At 47.5% G+C, this 23,282-nt stretch overlaps 1 protein-coding gene across 1 annotated transcript in view; it reads right to left on the bottom strand.

The window, feature by feature from the left end:
• Nucleotides 1–3,764: 3,764 nt before the first annotated feature.
• Nucleotides 3,765–23,282, bottom strand: part of GNA15 (G protein subunit alpha 15) — a 107,172-nt gene continuing 87,654 nt past the window's right edge. Inside the window, exon 7 of the mRNA XM_044284596.1 lies at nucleotides 3,765–4,464. Within this exon, the coding sequence (XP_044140531.1) occupies nucleotides 4,238–4,464 (227 nt within the window). The 3' untranslated portion in view covers nucleotides 3,765–4,237. The remainder of the gene's footprint in view (nucleotides 4,465–23,282) is intronic.

The following is a 23,282-nucleotide window of genomic DNA, read 5'->3' as shown; positions in this document are numbered from 1 at the left end:
TGTGGGGTATTTATACTGCCCTGGCTTTTTAGGGGCCCTAAAGCGTGAGAAGAAGTCTGGAATATAAATGTCTAAAAATGTTTACGCATTTGGATTCCGTGAGGGGTATGGTGAGTTCATGTGAGATTTTATTTTTTGACACAAGTTAGTGGAATATGAGACTTTGTAAGAAAAAACAAACAAAAAAATATATATATTTCCGCTAACTTGGGCCAAAAAAATGTCTGAATGGAGCCTTACAGGGGGGGGGGGTGATCAATGACAGGGGGGTGATCAATGACAGGGGGGTGATCAATGACAGGGGGTCGATCAATGACAGGGGGGTGATCACCCATATAGACTCCCTGATCACCCCCCTGTCATTGATCACCCCCCTGCTAAGGCTCCATTCAGACGTCCGTATGATTTTTACGGATCCACTGATACATGGATCGGATCCGCAAAACACATGCTGACGTCTGAATGGAGCCTTACAGGGGGGTGATCAATGACAGGGGGTGATCAGGGTGATCACCCCCCTGTCATTGATCACCCCCCTGGTAAGGCTCCATTCAGACGTCCGTATGATTTTTACGGATCCACTGATACATGGATCGGATCCGCAAAACACATGCGGACGTCTGAATGGAGCCTTACAGGGGGGTGATCAATGACAGGGGGGTGATCACCCTGATCACCTCCTGTCATTGATCACCCCCCCTGTAAGGCTCCATTCAGACGTCCGTATGATTTTTACGGATCCATGGATACATGGATCGGATCCGCAAAACACATGCGTACGTCTGAATGGAGCCTTACAGGGGGGTGATCAATGACAGGGGTGTGATCAATGACAGGGGGTGATCAGGGAGTGTATATGGGTGATCACCCGCCTGTCATTGATCACCCCCCTGTAAGGCTCCATTCAGACGTCCGCATGTGTTTTGCGGATCCGAGCCATGTATCCATGGATCCGTAAAAATCATACGGACGTCTGAATGGAGCCTTACAGGGGGGTGATCAATGACAGGGGGTGATCAGGGAGTGTATATGGGTGATCACCCGCCTGTCATTGATCACCCCCCTGTAAGGCTCCATTCAGATGTCCGCATGTGTTTTGCGGATCCGATCCATGTATCCGTGGATCCGTAAAAATCATACGGACGTCTGAACGGAGCCTGACAGGGGGGTGATCAATGACAGGGGGGTGATCAATGACAGGGGGGTGATCAGGGAGTTTATATGGGGTGATCATGGGTGATCAGGGGTTTATAAGGGGTTAATAAGTGATGGGGGGGTGTAGTGTAGTGTGGTGTTTGGTGCGACTGTACTGAGCTGCCTTTGTCCTCTGGTGGTCGATCCTAACAAAAGGGACCACCAGAGGACCAGGTAGCAGGTATATTAGACGCTGTTATCAAAACAGCGTCTAATATACCTGTTAGGGGTTAAAAAATTCGGATCTCCAGCCTGCCAGCGAGCGATCGCCGCTGGCAGGCTGGAGATCCACTCGCTTACCTTCTTTTCCTGTGAGCGCGCGCGCCTGTGTGCGCGCGTTCACAGGAAATCCCGGCCCTCGCGAGATGACACGTATATGCGTCGTCGTGCGCAGGGCTGCCGCCTCCGGACCGCACATCTGCGTTAGGCAGTCCGGAGGCGGTTAATGTACCTGCTAAATCACCTGCTGGTCCAGTCCTCCCCATCAGTCTTAGAGCTCGCTCACACGAACGTGTGCTGCCGGTTGTCGTATTGCAAACCGCATTTGCTGATCCGCAATACACGGGCACCATTCCGTGTGCATTCCGCAATTTGTGGATCCACAAAACACTGCGGACATGTGAATGGACCTTAAAACTGTAATTGCTTCACATAGCAACAAATCACAGTACAACTTTAATTTTATCACGGGCACTATATGATTTGAAAGCTGCCCTATGGTTGGTTGCTATGGGCAAAAAAAGGCAGTTGTACTTTTATTTAATAAATCTTCTTCTATCTAATTAAATCATGTGCTAAAAGTGCCAACTTGTTGATGTCAGTACTCTGTATACGTCACTACAAAGACATAGGGCACATATGACCTATGGCAGTTCTTCAAACTGGAGCATTGTCTATGTAATTTCTCTTTAAAAAAAAAAGTCCTAAAATATACTAAATTAATAAAAAATAAAGGCCACCGTCCCCTCAAAAAAACAAAACAAAAAACAATTTACTACCTTAATTAACAAGTGTAAAGGAAGCCTAAGGCTTCTTTCACATACGCGGTGGTACAACTTTCCGGCAAGCTATTCTGGCATAGAATGCCGGGAATCAGTTTGCCAAAATCAGCTGCAGCATTCCCAATCCAGAAATGCCGGATCAGGAGAACTTCAGCAGATTGTTCTTTTCCGGAACAACCTGCCAGAAGGCTGTAAGGCAAATGTGAAACTAGTCTAAGCGTAGCAGTGGCATGGTGCACATGTTGCTCCTTTTTAATGCTCGTGCTACACAGTATGTTTCGAGGGACAGCAAGCCTCAGAAAAAGTAAGCAACCAAAGCATTTGTCAAAGTAAAAGGCTCCCTTTAACCTTAAATGTGTATTGTGAGACTACACCTTTAACTTAAAGGTTTATCGAGCATGTGAAAAAATTGTATGTTTTCTGAGACACTGGACCATATCTGTCGATATGCTGTGTCTAGTAATGGAGTTCATCTCCACTAAATATTGGACTAGACACCCCCATAGACAGATGTGGCACTTGTTCTGGTCTATGCACTTTTTAATATACCACTAAAAGTCTAAGCTGGAGATTTATCAAAACAGGTGCACCGGAAAACTGGCTTAGTTGACCATAGCAACCAATCAGATTCCACCTTCCATTGTCCAGAGCTCCTCTGCAAAATGAAAGGTAGTACCTGATTGGTTACTAAGCCAGTTTTCCTTTGCACAATTTTTTTTTAAATCTCGCCATAAATGTGTAACATCCCAGAGTATGTTACTAAACTCTGTTTCCCCGCTACACTTTGTCAGGTGTATAGTTATTGTCATCTTGTGTGATCTAACATTGCATTTCCCTGTATATGTATTTTCCAGGCCTGTTTGATATATTATGCTGTAATTTCCATGTGCACCAGCAGGTGGCAGCAATGTGTTCAGCAGACCTTAGCCAGTTTAGTACATCTAGGCTGGAATAGTTCATTCCAGTCTAGTCTCCCCTGTATGAGCAGAAGTGGGCTGTTCCCATGTCCTGTCTCATGAGGAGGAGAAGGAAGTTAAGTGAGTGTGCCAGCTACCCCTGTTAGGGGTAGGCTGTGTTAGTAGGAGCTCCCAGCTACAGGGATCCCAACCTAGGATCCAGCCTCGGCTGAGGCCAAGGATCACTCTTCCCAGTCTAAGCCCTTCAGCCTCAACTGTGGACCACCAAGCAACACCTCCAGAACTACAGATCTCAAGGAAGAACCATTCCCTGCGAGCAGTCCTGTGAGTACTTATCCAGAGTCCAGGAGAAGCCAAATTCCTCCTCAGCTAGTCAGGCCCATACTAAGCAGAAGACAGACAGAGCAGAAGATAAATACCTGCCAGATTCTCCAGGCACATATTAATCCCTGCCATACATTGCCAATACCTGCTGGGATCTAAAGACTATTGCTGTAACTCGTATGGATTTCTGTTGCCATCCAGTAAAGACAAGTTGCATTATACTTCAAGTCTGGATCTCATTCATTCCTCAATTACTCCTATTAACAACACTCAATTTATTGCAAGGGATCCAGGAGTCCAGCCATACCAAGGTAGGAGACACCGTTGACACTACACAGAGACATTATCCCCCCCCCTGGCATTCCTCACCTGGTACGTGAGTTATAACATCTTAAAGGCCCTGCTACAGTACCTGCGCAAGCTGCAATTGGCATCAGGAACAAATCATAGACTTATACACATATCTATCCTGACCCACTGCATCATTGGCCATTGTACCAGTGTCCTGCTCATTGCAAATGTTTATTCAGCCAACCACTTTCTTTTCTTTTTGAAAGTGTCTATATGTGAAACATTTATCATTTAGTTTAGAATACATATGTAGATGAATCCCTCATTTGGCAGTTAAAGGTCTGTGCGTACTTTCAAAACCAGGTAGCAATATTGGTCATAAAATTACATACAACTATATACGGTACGTAACAGCAAGCATAATAAAGATGTCCTCTTTGGCACTGTGCAGTAGATATCATCCATTGGCAGGTGACAGATTATGCAGAAGAGAAGAGTCAAGAATTCTTGTCATACAATTCCAAAGTCTATTAGGAACTTTCTGAGTACATGGTCCTTTATGTCATTAAATACTGTACGGATGCTTTCTGTATCTGTCGCACAGGTCTCATGGGGATAAAGCAGACGATCAGTTTTCTGTTTCTCCTTCTCTAAAACTCTGATTTTTGTCTTCTCAAAGATTTCCTTATAGGCCGACCCAATAAAATCTTTAGCAGCTTTAGCATCCTGGCGAGGTCCTAGATAAAAAAAAAAAAAGAAGAAATTACTGTCTGCAAACTTCACAAGGATAGGTGATATCAGATTGCAGAGGGTCCAACAACTAGAACCCCCTGAGCTCCTGAGAATGAGACCCTTCTCTGAATGGAAAGATTGTGCGAGCATGTGGTTCCTCCACTCAATTCATTTCTAGGAAACTGATAAAGCGCTGTCTTACACCACTCCCATAAAAGTGATTGGAGAGTTGGACGTGCACTACGGCTCCCCTCAGATGGATTGCTTAAGGTCCCATCGTTTAATCCACCAGCAATTGACATTTAACACATATCTTATTTATAGGTGGTAAATACTTTTTGTTGGATAACCCTTTTAGTTGCTTCCTTTACTACCCTACTTCCTGCAACCTCAGTTCTGTTGATTCTATGAGTCTAGACTCTAGAGCAGACATGCTCAACCTGCGGCCCTCCAGCTGTTGTAAAACTACAACTCCCAAAATGCCCTGCTGTAGGCTGATAGCTGTAGGCTGTTTGGGCATGCTGGGAGTTGTGGTTTTGCAACAGCTGGAGGGCTGCAGGTTGAGCATGCCTGCTCTAGCATAACTAGAAAAATGCTGGCGTAAAGGTATTTTCATCTATTGCCTCAGGGGAATGGCAGGCTCATGACGATGGGAAAATTCCAAAGAGTGCTCTTGCAAGAATTGTTTCTTTCCTGTTTCCCTCCAGGCTGAGGGTCCTTTTACACAGATAGTGGTTAGAGATGAGCGAATAATTATTTTTTTTGATTTGGCCGGTTTGCGAATTTCCCTAAAAAATTTAGTTTGACTGAATTTATTTGTGGCGAATCGCGTTAAAAAAGGCTATTTCCTGGCTGTAGAGAGCCTTTAGTGTCTATTCACACATCCGTAGAATGGGTCTGGATCTGTTCCGCAACGTTGCGGAATGAATCCGGACTCATTCATTCTCTATAGGGCCGGAAGAGATGCGGACAGCACACAGTGTGCTGTCCGCATTTCCGGAGCGCAGCCCCGATCTTCTGGTCCGCGGCTCCCCCCAAAAATAGAGCATGTTCTATTCTTGTCTGCAATTGCGGACACGAATAGGCAGTTCTATGGAGGTGCCGGCCGGGTGCATTGCGGATCCGCAATTTGCGGATCTGCAATAAACTATGGACGTGTGAATGGACCCTTATAGTGGTGTAGAACCCCATGCCTTGCAGCAACACGCATAGGAAGTCTGCTGTAGTAGTGAAACAATACTGTGAGTCAGCATGACATGTAGATGACAGGTATCGCTCTTAGAATCACTGCACACTTCACTTATTTGGGCAGTTACGGGGCCAAACTGAACAAATAACTCAAGTGTGAACTCAGCCTTAGATCAATACTAGTGCCAGGTATAAAAAAAAAACTGTGCAGAGGCCCAAGATGCTACTATAGCATGAAAGAGCGCACTCCTTTTACACCAATTCACTTATTCCACATAGATTTCTAGAGAACCTGTTCTATTAAACGCTTATACAAGTAGAGAGCCCCCCCCCCCCCCCGACAAAGTGGAGTGGGTGTCAGCAGCAAGTTTGTGTTGACATCACTGATTATTTTGCCCTTCCTCTGATCCATCAGAACAATAACCCCCAAAAAACAGATCCTGTCTGTGGAGCATCAGCCTTCGGTCAGCATTTGGTCAGTAATCCACCAGTATTGCTAAAGCCCCCAAAAAAACAGAAGTGGATCCAAAAGAGAGATGACATGTGAATGGAATATTTGCATGTCTTCTGTGTTTTGTACCCACTCTTGCTTTTGGCTACCAAATCATAAGCCAATTATGATGCAAAATAGGGACCATGTCATGCAGGCCTTACAGCTGTTACATAGACAGGATCCGTTGTGGGTCTCATTTTTCCTTCCTTCTGACAGATCAGATAAAGGGTCAAATAAATGACCAGGCAGAAAGGCAAAATAGTGGCCCAGTCATGAAGTGGGGAGGATGGGAACAGCATGAAAAGTCCACAGAGTGGCCCTATGACATAGTGGTGAGGTGGAGGCAGCACGAGGAGACCACAGAGTGGCCCAATGACAGTGTGGAGGTGGCAGCAGCATCAGGTGGAGGCCAAAGGGTGGCACAATGACAGTGTGGAAGTGGCAGCAGGAGCATAAGGAGACCACAGAGTGGCACATTGACAGAGTGTGGAGGTGGCAGCAGTATCAGGAGAAGGCCACAGGGTGGCACAGTGACAGAATGTGGAGGTGGCAGCAGCATGATCAGGAGGCCACAGGTGGCACAATGACAGTGTGGAGGTGGCAGCAGCATCAGGAGGAGACCACAGTGGGGCACAATGACTGTGTGGAGGTGGCATCAGCAGCATCAGGAGGCCACAGAATGGCAAAATGACAGTGTGGAGGTGGCAACAGCAGCAGGAGACCACAGAGTGGCAAGGTGACATAGTGTGGAGGTGGTAGCAGCATCAGGAGATCACAGAGTGACCCGATAACAGAGTGGGGAGGGGGTGGCAATCCGAGTACCAGCTGAAGATGGTGGGTGAAAGAAGGACCACTTGGCATCAGATGTGTGGCATCAGGCAGTTAGCAGCATCAGAATATTAGCTGAGGCAGGTAGCCAGAAGAAACCGGTCTCTTTTGTCAAAGTGTTGGTGTGGCACCATGGTTGATCTAGGCATTGGTGGGTGGAAATCCTGGCTGATCCACGCCTGATTCATCTTCACAAAAGGTCAGTCTCTCCACATTTTGGGTGGATAGGCGAGTTCTTCTTGGGGTAACTATGGCCCCCGCCGCACTAAACACCCACTCTGATGCCACACTACTGGCTGGGCAGGACAGCTGTTCCCGGGCGAACTCTGCTAATTGCAACCACAAATCCAGTATGGCTGCCCAGTAGTCCAGCGGATCTTCAATGTGGGGTGGCAGGGTGCTGTCCAAGTATGCCATCACCTGCTGGTTCAGGTCCTGGCAGGTTCAGGACTGGCCCACCTTCTGTTCTATATACATGTGTAGGGCTGGTACTGCCTTTTTGGCAAATAAATTACGGCTTGGGACTATTCACATCGGCTCAGCACAAGCCATTAGTTCTCTGAAAGGTGCAGAGTCCACCACTTGGAAAGGGAGGGACCGCAGCACCAGCAACTTGGCCAGGAGCACATTCAGCTTCAGCGCCACTGGATGAGTGCACGGATGAGGAGGAGCAGGATCATCAGGACCAGCAGATGATGGGAAGGACAGACCACTCCCTTCGGCTGAGGTGGTGGAGCCTTGACTGCCTGAAATCGAGTGCGTGTCACTGGGTGATGTAGCGGTTGCTGCGGCAGGCTGGACCACCACATCAGAGCCACGGTTCTTCCAGGCCACTTTTTTAGTGACTCTGCATATGTTGATGCAGGGCCGTGGTGCCAGCATTGGCACCCTGGCCACGCTTCGCCTTCTGCCCACAGATTCTACAAATGGCCATGTTTACCCCCTCCAGCGGCTTAACAAAAAAACTGCCACACCGCTGTGTAGGTGATTTTACCCCCAACATTCTGCACTGACTGACTTCTACCGCCGCTGCTTCTGTGACACCCTGCATCACTACTTTACAGGCAGGTAGGCTCCTGCGAAGCGGGTGGTCTACCCCGGGCGCGTTTGGCTCCCAACCTCCTACTGCTGCCACCCTGCTGACTCTCGGCCATGCTAGTGACTTACTGGCTCCGCCGCTGCCTCACGGGCAAGATGCCACCCTCTTCTCCCGATGCTTCGTCACCCGGCTCCCAAGTGCGATCAGCTACATCATCATCATCGAGTACTGTCTGCACGTCACTGGTGTCCTCCTCAATAGGGATGAGCGAACTCGAACTGTATAGTCCGGGTTCGGTGTTCGGCGCTTTTTGAAAGGCTGCAAAGCAGCCAATCAACAAGCGTCATACTACTTGCCCCAAGAGGTTATCACAGCCATGCCTACTATTGGCATGGCTGTGATTGGCCAGTGCAGCATGTGACCCAGTCTCTATTTAAGCTGGAGTCACGTAGCGCCGCCCGTCACTCTGCTCTGATCAGTATAGGGAGAGGTTGCAGCTGCGACGTTAGGGCAAGATTAGGCAGTGATTAACTCCTCCAAAAGACTTCATTCAGTGATCGATCTGCAGCTGTGGATGACTGAACTGCTGCTATTCAATTGCTCACTGTTTTTAGGCTGCCCAGAGCGTTTTTCATTCACTTTTTTCTGGGGTGATCGGTGGCCATTTTGTGTCTTGTGGTGCGCCAGCACAAGCTTCCACCAAGTGCATTTAACCCTCAATAGTGTGGTTGTTTTTTGGCTATATCCTACATCAGGGTGAAGCTGTCACACCAAGTGCATTTAACCATCAATAGTGTGGTTATTTTTTGGCCATATACTACATCAGGGGCAAGCTGAGCCTGTCACCAAGTGCATTTAACCCTCAATAGTGTGGTTGTTTTTTGGCTATATCCTACATCAGGGTCAAGCTGTCACACCAAGTGCATTTAACCATCAATAGTGTGTTTTTATTTTGGCCATATACTACATCAGGGGCAAGCTGTCACCAAGTGCATTTAACCCTCAATAGTGTGGTTGTTTTTTGGCTATATCCTACATCAGGGTGAAGGGTATATTAGATTCAAGGTGCAGATAGGGTCATTCTCAATAACTTATCCCAGTCTAATTCTGTCTGTAAACGTATACCTGTCACCCAGCGCCTAAATAATAGGCCTCAAATTTATATTCATCCAAATCTGTCATTATTGCTGTAGCTGGTCAAGTTATTTAGTGTCTGTCAAAGCACAGTTTTTGTTCTGGGTTAAAATACAATTCCCAATTTTGCAATTTCCTAATTTAGTGGTTTCTGCTGTATCAGACCTACTTTAAATCTATCCCTAAAAGGGTATATAAGATTCAAGGTGCACATAGGGTCATTCTCAAACACTTCACACACACGCTACTGTGCATATCCCAGTCTAATTCTGTCTGTAAACGTATACCTGTCACCCAGCGCCTAAATAATAGGCCTCAAATTTATAGTCAGCTAAATCTGTGGTTACTGCTGTGCCTGTATTAGTGTAATACGGTACCTAAATAGATAGCCAGATAGTGTTAGGTGTCTGTAAAAAAAGGCCTGAATTTGAATTCAATACATTGAATAATATTTTTGTTGTTGTGGTGAACGATAACAATGAGGAAAACATCTAGTAAAGGACGCGGACGCGGACATGGTCGTGATGGTGTTAGTGGACCCTCTGGTGCTGGGAGAGGACGTGGCCGTTCTGCCACAGCCACACGTCCTAGTGTACCAACTACCTCAGGTCCCAGTAGCCGCCATAATTTACAGTGATATTTGGTGGGGCCCAATGCCGTTCTAAGGATGGTAAGGCCTGAGCAGGTACAGGCATTAGTCAATTGGGTGGCCGACAGTGGATCCAGCACGTTTACATTATCCCCCACCCAGTCTTCTGCAGAAAGCGCACAGATGGCACCTGAAAACCAAGCCCATCAGTCTGTCACATCACCCCCATGCATACCAGGGAAACTGTCTGAGCCTCAAGTTATGCAGCAGTCTCTTATGCTGTTTGAAGACTCCGCTGGCAGGGTTTCCCAAGGGCATCCACCTAGCCCTTCCCCAGCGGTGGAAGACATAGAATGCACTGACGCACAACCACTTATGTTTCCTGATGATGAGGACATGGGAATACCACCTCAGCACGTCTCTGATGATGACGAAACACAGGTGCCAACTGCTGCGTCTTTCTGCAGTGTGCAGACTGAACAGGAGGTCAGGGATCAAGACTGGGTGGAAGACGATGCAGGGGACAATGAGGTCCTAGACCCCACATGGAATGAAGGTCATGCCACTGACTTTCACAGTTCGGAGGAAGAGGCAGTGGTGAGACCGAGCCAACAGCGTAGCAAAAGAGGGAGCAGTGGGCAAAAGCAGAACACCCGCCGCCAAGAGACTCCGCCTGCTACTGACCGCCGCCATCTGGGACCGAGCACCCCAAAGGCAGCTTCAAGGAGTTCCCTGGCATGGCACTTCTTCAAACAATGTGCTGACGACAAGACCCGAGTGGTTTGCACGCTGTGCCATCAGAGCCTGAAGCGAGGCATTAAAGTTCTGAACCTTAGCACAACCTGCATGACCAGGCACCTGCATGCAAAGCATGAACTGCATTGGAGCAAACACCTTAAAAACAAGGAAGTCACTCAGGCTCCCCCTGCTACCTCTTCTGCTGCTGCCGCCTCGGCCTCTTCTGCTGCTGCCGCCTCTGCCCCTTCTGCTGCTGCCGCCTCGGCCTATTCCTCCGCCTCTGGAGGAACGTTTGCACCTGCCGCCCAGCAAACAGGGGATGTACCACCAACACCACCACCTCCGTCACCAGGCATCTCAACCATGTCACACGGCAGCGTTCAGCTCTCCATCTCACAAACATTTGAGAGAAAGCGTAAATTCCCACCTAGCCACCCTCGATCCCTGGCCCTGAATGCCAGCATTTCTAAACTACTGGCCTATGAAATGCTGTCATTTAGGCTGGTTGACACAGACAGCTTCAAACAGCTCATGTCGCTTGCTGTCCCACAGTATGTTGTTCCCAGCCGGCACTACTTCTCCAAGAGAGCCGTGCCTTCCCTGCACAACCAAGTATCCGATAAAATCAAGTGTGCACTGTGCAACGCCATCTGTGGCAAGGTCCACCTAACCACAGATACGTGGACCAGTAAGCACGGCCAGGGACGCTATATCTCCCTAACTGCACACTGGGTAAATGTAGTGGCAGCTGGGCCCCAGGCGGAGAGCTGTTTGGCGCACGTCCTTCCGCCGCCAAGGATCGCAGGGCAACATTCTTTGCCTCCTGTTGCCACCTCCTCCTTCTCGGCTTCCTCCTCCTCTTCTTCCACCTGCTCATCCAGTCAGCCACACACCTTCACCACCAACTTCAGCACAGCCCGGGGTAAACGTCAGCAGGCCATTCTGAAACTCATATGTTTGGGGGACAGGCCCCACACCGCACAGGAGTTGTGGCGTGGTATAGAACAACAGACCGACGAGTGGTTGCTGCCGGTGAGCCTCAAGCCCGGCCTGGTGGTGTGCGATAATGGGCGAAATCTCGTTGCAGCTCTGGGACTAGCCGGTTTGACGCACATCCCTTGCTTGGCGCATGTGCTGAATTTGGTGGTGCAGAAGTTCATTCACAACTAACCCGACATGTCAGAGCTGCTGAATAAAGTGCTGCTCGCCTGTCTGCGCTACAGCGTAACTTCGGCCTTACCGCTCACCGCCTCATATGCGACGTGCCCACCAGGTGGAACTCCCCCTTGCACATGCTGGACAGACTGTGCGAGCAGCAGCAGGCCATAGTGGAGTTTCAGCTGCAGCACGCACGGGTCAGTCGCACTGCGGAACAGCACCACTTCACCACCAATGACTGGGCCTCCATGCGAGACCTGTGTGCCCTGTTGCGCTGTTTCGAGTACTCCACCAACATGGCCAGTGGCGATGACGCCATTATCAGCGTTACAATACCACTTCTATGTCTCCTTGAGAAAACACTTAGGGTGATGATGGAAGAGGAGGTGGCCCAGGAGGAGGAGGAGGAGGAAGAGGGGTCATTTTTAGCACTTTCAGGCCAGTCTCTTCGAAATGACTCAGAGGGAGGTTTTTTGCAACAGCAGAGGCCAGGTACAAATGTGGCCAGCCAGGGCCCACTACTGGAGGATGAGGAGGACGAGGATGAGGAGGAGGAGGTGGAGGAGGATGAGGATGAAGCATGGTCCCAGCGGGGTGGCACCCAACGCAGCTCGGGCCCATCACTGGTGCGTGGCTGGGGGGGAAACGCAGGACGATGACGATACGCCTCCCACAGAGGACAGCTTGTCCTTACCCCTGGGCAGCCTGGCACACATGAGCGACTATATGCTGCAGTGCCTGCGCAACGACAGCAGAGTTGCCCACATTTTAACGTGTGCGTGATAGGAAGATGCGCGATTACAAGCACACGTTGGTAGACGCGCTACTAAGAGCATTCCCAAATGTCAAAGGGGAACAAGTGGAAGCCCAAGGCCAAGGCAGAGGAGGATCAAGAGGTCGCCAAGGCAGCTGTGTCACGGCCAGCTCCTCTGAGGGCAGGGTTAGCATGGCAGAGATGTGGAAAAGTTTTGTCAACACGCCACAGCTAACTGCACCACCACCTGATACGCAACGTGTTAGCAGGAGGCAACATTTCACTAACATGGTGGAACAGTACGTGTGCACACCCCTCCACGTACTGACTGATGGTTCGGCTCCATTCAACTTCTGGGTCTCTAAATTGTCCACGTAGCCAGAGCTAGCCTTTTATGCCTTGGAGGTGCTGGCCTGCCCGGCGGCCAGCGTTTTGTCTGAACGTGTATTCAGCACGGCAGGGGGCGTCATTACAGACAAACGCAGCTGCCTGTCTACAGCCAATGTGGACAAGCTGACGTTCATAAAAATGAACCAGGCATGGATCCCACAGGACCTGTCCATCCCTTGTGCAGATTAGACATTAACTACCTCCCCTTAACCATATATTATTGTACTCCAGGGCACTTCCTTATTCAATCCTATTTTTATTTTCATTTTACCATTATATTGCGAGGCAACCCAAAGTTGAATGAACCTCTCCTCTGTCTGGGTGCCGGGGCCTTAATATATGCCAATGGACTGTTCCAATGTTGGGTGACATGAAGCCTGATTCTCTGCTATGACATGCAGACTGATTCTCTGCTGAGATGAAGCCAGATTCTCTGTTACGGGACCTCTCTCCTCTGCCTGGGTGCCTGGGCCTAAATATATGACAATGGACTGTTACAGTGGTGGCTGACGTGAAGCCTGATTCTCTGCTATGACATGCAGACTGATTCTCTGCTGACATGAAGCCAGATTCTCTGTTATGGGACCTCTCTCCTCTGCCTGGGTGCCTGGGCCTAAATATATGACAATGGACTGTTCCAGTGTTGGGTGACATGAAGCATGATTCTCTGCTATGATATGAAGACTGATTCTCTGCTGACATGAAGCCAGATTCTCTGTTACGGGACCTCTCTTCTCTGCCTGGGTGCCTGGGCCTAAATATATGACAATGGACTGTTACAGTGGTGGCTGACGTGAAGCCTGATTCTCTGCTATGACATGCAGACTGATTCTCTGCTGACATGAAGCCAGATTCTCTGTTACGGGACCTCTGTCCTCTGCCTGGGTGCGTGGGCCTAAATATATGACAATGGACTGTTACAGTGGTGGCTGACGTGAAGCCTGATTCTCTGCTATGGGACCTCTCTCCAATTGATATTGGTTAAATTTTTATTTATTTTGTTTTTATTTTAATTCATTTCCCTATCCACATTTGTTTGCAGGGGATTTACCTACATGTTGCTGCCTTTTGCAGCCCTCTAGCTCTTTCCTGGGCTGTTTTACAGCCTTTTTAGTGCCGAAAAGTTCGGGTCCCCTTTGACTTTAATAGGGTTCGGGTTCGGGACGAAGTTCGGGTCGGGTTCGGATCCCGAACCCGAACATTTCCGGGAAGTTCGGTCGTACTACTTGAACCCGAACATCCAGGTGTTCGCTCAACTCTACTCCTCAACCATCTATGGGTCAGGAGCCTGACCGCTCGCAACACCAGCTTCCACGCCACTCTTCTCATCACTACTTGCCCGCCTAGTGGAGGAAGCAGCGGATGTATCTTCCACATCTTGGCTTGCCAGTAGCTGCTGACTGTCTTCTAGTAGCTCGTCCTCACTGTATAGTGGAGCTGAGCCCACAGTATATAATACTTCTCTGGCTGAAGGAACAGAAAAGGACAGAGGCAGGTTGAGGGCAGGGGCGGGCTGGGCCGGGGGGGCAGGGAGGCAATTGCCCCCTAGGCCGCCCTAAATAAACGGCCGCTGGGCCGCCCGTCTAAAAAAAATATATAATTTTTTTTTTATTCTTCAGGGCCGCACCGCCAATCACCACAGGCGGCGCGGCCCTGGATGTAATTGCGGCCGTGCTGTGGGGCAGGGGAGGGAGAGGCGTGTCCCTCCCCTGTTCTTCTGATAGGCTGCAGGCACTAATGCCTGCAGCCTATCAGAGGCCGGCTCAGGCAGCGCGATGACGTCATTATCATCGCGACGCCTGAGCCGGCAGTACACACACACACAGCAGGGACACAGGCCGGCATCGCTGCTGATGGAGGTAAGGCACTATGGGGGGGTGAGATCTGGCACTATGGGGGGGGGGAGATCTGGCACTATGGGGGGAGATATGGCACTATGAGGAGGAAATCTGGCACTATGGGGGGGAGATCTGGCACTATGGGGGGCACTATAGGGGGAGCTGGCACTATGGGGGGCACTATAGGGGGAGCTGGCACTATGGGGGGCACTATAGGGGGAGCTGGCACTATGGGGGGCACTATAGGGGGAGCTGGCACTATGGGGGGCACTATAAGGGGAGCTGGCACTATGGGGGGCACTATAGGGGGAGCTGGCACTATGGGGGGACTATAGGGGGAGCTGGCACTATGGGGGGGACTATAGGGGGAGCTGGCACTATGGTGGGACTATAGGGGGAGCTGGCACTATGGGGGGGGACTATAGGGGGAGCTTGCACTATGGGGGGGACTATAGGGGGAGCTGGCACTAGGGGGGGGACTATAGGGGGAGCTGGCACTAGGGGGGGTACTATAGGGGGAGCTGGCACTATGGGGGGCACTATAGGGGGAGCTGGCACTATGGGGGGGCACTATAGGGGGAGCTGGCACTATGGGGGGACTATAGGGGGGGCTGGCACTATGGGGGGACTATAGGTGGAGCTGGACCTATGGGGGGGACTATAGGGGGAGCTGGCACTATGGGGGGCACTATAGGGGGAGCTGGCACTATGGGGGGACTATAGGGGGGGCTGGCACTATGGGGGGAGGGCTGGCACTATTGGAGGAGCTGGCACTGTGGGGGCATTTCTTACTGGCACATTATGGGGGGGCACCATGGGGGAGAGGAGCACTATGGGGGTAACTGGGGGCTCTAAAGGGGCTTTTTTTTTATTATTGGCACATTCTGGGGGGGGCACTATAGGGGAGAGCAGCACTATGGGGCATCTGGTGCTACTATAGGGGCATTATTTGGGGGCACTATGGGGAAGTGGGGGCTCTAAAGGGGCCTTTTGTATTGGAACATTATGGGGGGCACTATGGCATTTGGTGGCACTAAGGGGGCATTTTTTACTGGTACATTGTCGGGGAGAGGAGCACTATAGGGGCATCTGCTGGGGGCACTAAGGGGCATTTTTTTACTGGCATATTATGGGGACACTATGGGGAAGGGGGAGAGGAGCAGTATGAGGGCATTTACTGGGGCACTATATAGGGGTATTTTATACTGGCATACATTTTGGGGACATTAGCTCAACTGCGGGCACTAAGCGGGGGTATTTCATGTACTGTCATATTATAGGGAAAATTAGTACTACTAGGGGGTATTATGGGGAGCTTTACTACTACTAGGGGCTATGAAGAACATGATTACTAGGGCACTATAGGGGCATTATTACTACTAAGTGTGCTCTGGCAGAGAATTATTTCTATTGGTGGGATTTTGGGGAGCACTGTTACTTTGGGGGCACCCTGGCATAGTATCAGCTTAGCACAATTATTTTTGGGGGACATTATCTTTATACTATTAGTGTCTGGGCGCAGTTATTTTTTAGAGCACTGTGTGCCAATAATTGTTTAAGGGGGCACTATCTGTGTGGTAGTAGTATTTCCAGGCGGACTGTTTCTGCAGTATAGTATTGGGGGCATAGCGGGTACAGTATTGGGGGCACTATCTGTGTGGTAGTTTGTATTTCCAGGGGGACTGTTCCTGCAGTATAGTATTGGGGGTGGCAGGAAACTAATGTCTGTTTCTCAATCTCTGCAGAGAAGGGAGATGGCAGAAAAATCATCATGGCGGTCTGGTCTGAATGGAGAAGATGAGGAAAGAGAACGTCTACAACAAAGGTGACATCACTGGATGTAAGAGGTATGTGGTGCTATGTAGGAGAAGAGATGCTCCGGCTCCTCCACCTGACATCTGCAGAAGGCGGATTCAGAACTGGGTGAGGATGACGAAAGGGGGCAGCAGGCCACGGGTGGGTGGCAGATGGTGGGGGGAACCACAGGCCTTGAGTAGGATCAGGGTAGGGAGGAGAGCGGAGGAGCTTCCTGGCTGTAGCTTGTTATATAAGCAGGCAGTGCAGCCAGGACGGCCTCCCCTCTCCGTATGATGTGTAGAGACAGGCCGCAACTATAGAATGTCAGCTGTACAGTGTTTGTTGGGAGTGGCCTATTATATGTAGGAGGGGCTTTTAATGATGGGCGGGGCTAAAATGGGCCACTTGACTAGATTTGCCCCCCAGGACTAAGGCTGCCAGTCCTCCCCTGGGTGAGGGCACAGGGCCTGCTCCCGGACCATGCCAACTAAGGCTACTTTCACACTGGCGTTTTGGATTTCCGTTTGTGAGATCCATTCAGGACTCTCACAAGCGGTCCAAAACTGATCAGTTTTGCCTAATGCATTCTGAATGGAAAAGGATCCGCTCAGAATGCATCAGTTTGCCTCCGTTCCGTCTCCATTCCACTTTGGAGGCGGACACCAAAATGCTGCTTGCAAACGTCTGACAAACTGAGCCAAACGCATCTGTTCTGACACACAGTCAATTGGGACGGATCCATTTTCTATGAAACAATCTGGCACAATAGAAAACAGATCCGTCCTCCATTAACTTTCAATAGTGTTCAAGACGGATCCGTCTTGGCTATGTTAAAGATAATACAAACGGATCCATTTTGAACGGATGCAGACGGTTGTATTATCTGAATGGATCCGTCTGTGCAGATCCATGACGGATCCGCACCAAATGCGAGTGTGAAAGTAGCCTAAGGGTTGTGTCTGATGAACCCACCAACTCTTATATTTTGTTTTGCCACTAAAACACACCAAAAAGGGCTGTAATTTTCTCACTTCACCACACAATGGCAAATACTTTTTTTTGTGCCACTACTACAAGCCAAAAAGGGCTTTAGAACATATAACTGCACCGGTCAACGGCAAATAGGCCCTTATTTTTTTCCACTTATACACACCAGAAAAGGCTTTAGAACATATAACTGCACCACTAAACTGCAAATAATATATATTTTTTGCCATTAATACATGCCAAAAAGGGCTTTAGAACATATACTTAACTGCACCGCTGAACGGCAAATATATATATTTTTTGCCACTTATACACGCCAAAAAGAGCTGTAATTTTCTCACTTCACCACACAACAGCAAATAAGCCCTTTTTCCCACTAATACAAGTCAAAAAATGCTTTAAAACATATAACTGCACCGCACAAGGGCAAATAAGATGTAGAAATATTTCCTTGTAATAAACCCTGTTAATGGCTGTATCACACAGCACTTGCACCCCAATAACAAGAACGGTTTGCTGGAATTACAGAGCTGTATAATGGCAATTTGGATCCGCAGTCAGTGCAGCAAGGTGTAATAGGATTGTTCTTATTACTCAGGCTGTAAACTCCCCTACTAAACCCTGTTCTGATTCAATATTGTGGAATGATTCCTCCCTATCCTTTCCATGAACTTCTATACAGAAAAATAAAAGTTTTAAAGTCTTTTCTACCACTGTCCCTTGCGCCTGCTGACGTCTCTCCCTGCACTAAGTGCACTGGAGAATGGCTGAATCCAAGATGGCTGAGGCTATTTATAAGGCTGTGACATCACAGGGGCTGGCTGGCTGCTGATTGGCTGCATGCATTGCACTGTTGGTAATCCCTCTTTCCCAGAGTTCGTGGTCCATGTCCTAACACGTGCAGCTGCCATTTTAGGAAAAAATGCCATCAGTTACCACGAAGTGTGAGGAAATTTGGATTCGGTGCGAATCGAATGTTTCCTGAAATTCTGATCAAATTTAACTTCGCCAACTTCGATTCGCTCATCTCTAGCTACTAGATTACTGTCTTGGTGGTGGAGAAGCCAAGAACACCATAGCATCCTACACCACTGGCTCCCTCACTGAAGACGGTAGCCTAGGATGTCCTGCACTAAAATTATTTTCTTATGAAACTAAAGGTATTTTTTAAGGCTACATGCACATGACCGTATGTATTTTGCTGTCCGCAAATCCATGTTCCATGTTCAATGATTTGGGCACAGACATATGGATGTGGACAGCACACAGATGACAACCATATGCTGCCCAAATCCGTATGCCCATTCTGCAAATAACAGAATATTTCCTATTCTGGTCTGCAAAATGCAGTCCACAGACCCTTTAAAATCAATGGGTCCAAAATGCAGATGACACACAGATTTTAACAATATATTGTGGATCCATGGTTTGTAGACTACAAAATACATACAGTCATGTGCATGAGGCCTAAAAGATAACATGCCAGCTGCCTGCAGTCCCCATAGGAATGATCAATGGAGCTTACTGCATATTGTCTTACTATTGAATCAGTGTATAACAAAATTCTAAAAGCTTGTAAGCATTTGTGCAAAATGGAAGCCCACTCAGTCTGACAAGAGGACTTTGCTTATATACAGTTATGAGGAAAACAAAGTCACCCAACTATACATGACAAATTACATGGTATCATTATATAACAAAAACTAGGCTAAATACGTATAATAAGTTGTGTGTGACAAAGTAAATATACCCTTACTTCTGCCACAGGAATTTAAAGGGTAAGTAGCAGCAAGGTGCTTGATAAATGGATCATCAGCAAGGGTGACCACCTCTATAAAAGGAGAAGTTTGGCCAGTTTGCTGGTCTGGAGCATTTAGGAGTGTGTTAACACAATGCCAAGAAAAGACAATTTCTTGATGCCCATTAATCTTGGAAGGCTTATAAGACCATTGCCAAACAATTTCAAGCCCATCAATTAACAGCAATAAAGATTATCCACAAGTGGAGAACATTCAAGACATCTTCACAGAAGTGGACATCCCAGCTAATTCAACCCAAGAGAACTGTGGGACTATGCAATGCTCAGAGAAATTGTGAAAAAAACAAACAAAAAAAACAAGAGCTCCATCTAACACTCTACAGGCCTCAGTTAAATGTTCAAGTTCATGACAGTAGAATTAGAAAACAAATGAACAAGTATGGCTTGTTTAGAAGGGTTGCCAGGATAAAGTATCTTCTCTCTAAAAAGAACACGGCAGCAAGGCTTAAAGGATAACTGTCATATTTAGACCCTAATTTCAATTTTCATATATGTAGTTACTAATAACATGATATTCCAGAATCAGTTACTATTAGACTGACCTACCCCATATTTAATAAGATTCAGCCCTTAGCAACCAGTCTGCATAAAACTGCAATTTCTCTATTCAGTTAAGATGGCCGCCACTGCCCTCACCCTGAGGCTAATCCCGCCTGCCCTCACTAGCCAGTAACAATAGCCCCCCAAAAGTGTCAGTAACCAGAGCCCTCCCCTCTAAAGGGTTAATCTCCTGCAGCACAAAGGGGTCCTCTTACCACATGTTGCTTTCATTTATACACTGAGCAGATGGCAGATCTCCCTTCCCTGCTTTGCGCTGCTCCAACTCTGCATTGTCCCAGTCTGCTGAGTGAGGGAGCGTCTGCCAAGCGCAGGGACAGGGAGAAGTGCACACAGCCCAGGCACTGTTATCAGCTGCTGGGGAGGACATGACTTTAATCATTTACTTACAGTCCCTGGCTGTCTGTAATGTGACCCTGCACGCTGCGTGCTTCTGCGTCCTCCGTCCTTCAACACAGAGGACGGACCTGCATAGCATCCTGATTTTAAGCACAGGTAAAAGTAGGCAGTACAGGCAACAAAACTGTGGAATTAAGGGGTAATTGAGTACACAGTGAAAAGTTGAAATAGGGCCACCAAGGAGATATTAATCACCACAATCCAATACTCCAACAAAAAAAAAAAAATGACAGTTATACTTTAATTTTGAAACGTTGCATCTGAACAAACCACAACAATGTTCTTTGCACATACAAGACCAAAGTGGAGATGTTTGGCCTAATGCACAGTGTCACATTTGTCAAAAACCAAACACAGTATAACCACAAACACCTCATACCAACTATCAAGCACAATGGTGAAGTGGAGATGATTTGGACTTGTTTTACATCCATAGGACCTGGGCACCTTGCAGTCATTGAGTTGACCATGAACTCCTCTGTATACCAAAGTATTCTAGAGTCAAATGTGAGGGCATCTATAAACAGCTAAAGCTTGGATGAAACTGGGTCATCCAACAGGAGAATGATCCCCAGCACAGCAGTAGATCTACAACAGAGTGACTGAAAAAGAAAAGAATTGAGATGTCGCAATGGCCCAGTCAAAGTCCAGACCTCAATCCAAGTGAATTGCTATGAATGGTCCTTAAAGGGGTTATACCATGACTAATGTAAAAAATGAAAACCAGACAATACATAGTAGTTGACAAACAAAGCTAGAACCAGCCATGTACCTCACATGGATCCATAGATCTCCACATTCATTGCTCTGCTAGATTTATATCAAGCTGAAAGCTCAAGAGGAATTTCTTTTCAATTGCAATTAAGGGGGAGGGGGGTCTCAGCTCTCCTTATCACAACTCAGAAGGCAGTTGAAGAATAAAACTGAGCATGTGCGACCTTCTTAGTGAGCAGGTCAAAGAAATAGGAAAAACAAACAAACAGCAGGTGGCGCTATACAGATACATGTTATTGAATAACTCAGTGGCTATGCAAATATTTTAATTACATGCAATTACAAAAGTATTCAGATCCAGGTGCTGGTTTGATTTTTTTGGTGATGTTATTTCTAATTTTCCATGTGACTATCTATATTTAAACAAAAAACATAAAATCCTTCAGTTTTCTTATTGGCCACTAACAATAATAATAGGTGCCACTTCTTTGTCTGTACATATGACTTTACTGCAGTTATCTGTTTATCTATACACAGAGTTGACATACAGGCAGGATTATAATGAAGGATAAGACAGCATCTGCCATCACAATAGACGCTTGTCAAATCTTATCTATTCTTACCTTATATAATGTCCACTGCAAAGGTCACAGAGCATGCCTTGAAGACTCTCCCATGGAAGTCAATAGGGTCCCCCCCTGACCAATGTGTCTAAGGCCCATGGGGTTGCCTTAAAGACATTTTCTTAATGATTTCCAAAAGCTGTTAAAGGGGTTATCCCATCAAAAGGATCATAGTTTAATTTGTCCACACTGCGACAATGATCATTTTCCTAAATATAATGTTTAAGCCAATTCCTTCTCGCTAAAAACCTCCCCCTTTTATCTCATTGTTGTACTGTGTCCTCCCTTAGTTACGGCCACCTTTGCCGGCCGAATGCAATGGCCGCGCATGCGCGGCGAGCGAAACCACCTTGATCCAGTGTGTGGCTGCATTTCTTCCATGAACGCGCACGCCGCCGGCCGCTCATGCGCGGTTCTTCATTCCATTGTGCTGCATCTGAAACAGAGCCGCGGAATGCAGGACGTGAGAGGGTAGAGAAACCGCTGCGGCGTCTACCAGAATGAAGTTCGGCTATAACGGGAGCGTGCACGCAAGTAAGGGAGGCGGAGTCAACTGATTAGCAGAGCGCTGACGAGCTGCCCATCAATAGAAAGGACAACGCCCCAGGAAATAGGCGTTAGTACAGAGCGAACAGGAGACGCTGCGATGAAATTAGAAGGTGGGATAGCTCCTTTAAGAACAGCTCAAGCAAGATGGCAGCCCCCATAATAATGTTCAGAAAATAGAATAAAAAAATCTATAATCAGGAAATAAAAAGAGATTAGATATAAAGGATGGTCTTACTATCTGGTTCTAACCGGCAGATAACATTTTAGGTGACATTTCCTGTAAGAGAGCTGTGCCTACAAATGAACTGAAGCAACATTGTAAAGAAGAATGGGCCAACATTTCTTCAGAACAATGAGAGACTGATGAAGTTGGACAGAAAACGATTACTTCAAGTTATTTCTGCTCAAGGTGGTTCTACAGGCTATTGATTCATGGGGTGTACTTAGGTTTTCACACATGACGTTTCTATTTTGGCTCGGTGGAATCTGTTGTGTGTTGTTGTTAATCTGCGGTTGTTTTTACCAAATTTTAAGACGTTCTAAGGGTCTTAATCCTTAGAAAAGGGTCCTAAGGGTCTTCAAATTTAAATATACTTTTGTTTTTCTCATGACTGTACAGTAACACGTCACTGTTAACATATAGCAGATTTTTTGCAATATATTTTGCGATGGCAGCTGCAGGTGTAGCAATGGCCTCCATGATTCCCATCTATAGAAACCAGGTAGCAGGTATAATACACTGGAATATGTAGTGTGTTGTATTATGTTACAGATCTACCTTTGTGACACTAAATAATCTATTTTTTTCCTCGTAATAAAATAGTTATTGCTGCATAGTGCTGGGCACGACTATTCGTATCATGAATTTTAATGGCAAATATCGCCACTTCAAGAATTCGCGAAGATTTAGAATATAGTGCTATATATTCGTATTCTCGAATATTCTAGAATTTTTTTTTCCATCAGTAACCTCCCTTATTGCTTGTGGGCCAATGAGAAGGCTGCAATGTCTTTATCTGAGCTTAGCAACATCCCTAGCAACCAATAGGAAAGTGGCCTACCCCTTACTATATAAGAACCTCCCCAGCAGCCATTTTCTGTAGTTTTCTGGAGTTCTGAGAGATACAGCAGTGTCATTGCGGTGCTCTGTGCTTTACTGTTTAATTACATTAGATAGTTAGTTAACTTATATATATAATACAGATAGTTAGTGGGAGAGTCAGTGTAG

This window comes from Bufo gargarizans, chromosome 1 (assembly GCF_014858855.1).
Source record: "Bufo gargarizans isolate SCDJY-AF-19 chromosome 1, ASM1485885v1, whole genome shotgun sequence".
NCBI classification, from domain to species: Eukaryota; Metazoa; Chordata; class Amphibia; order Anura; family Bufonidae; genus Bufo; species Bufo gargarizans.
Note: the sequence above shows the minus strand (reverse complement) of the source record. Positions and strands in the feature narration are given on the sequence as shown.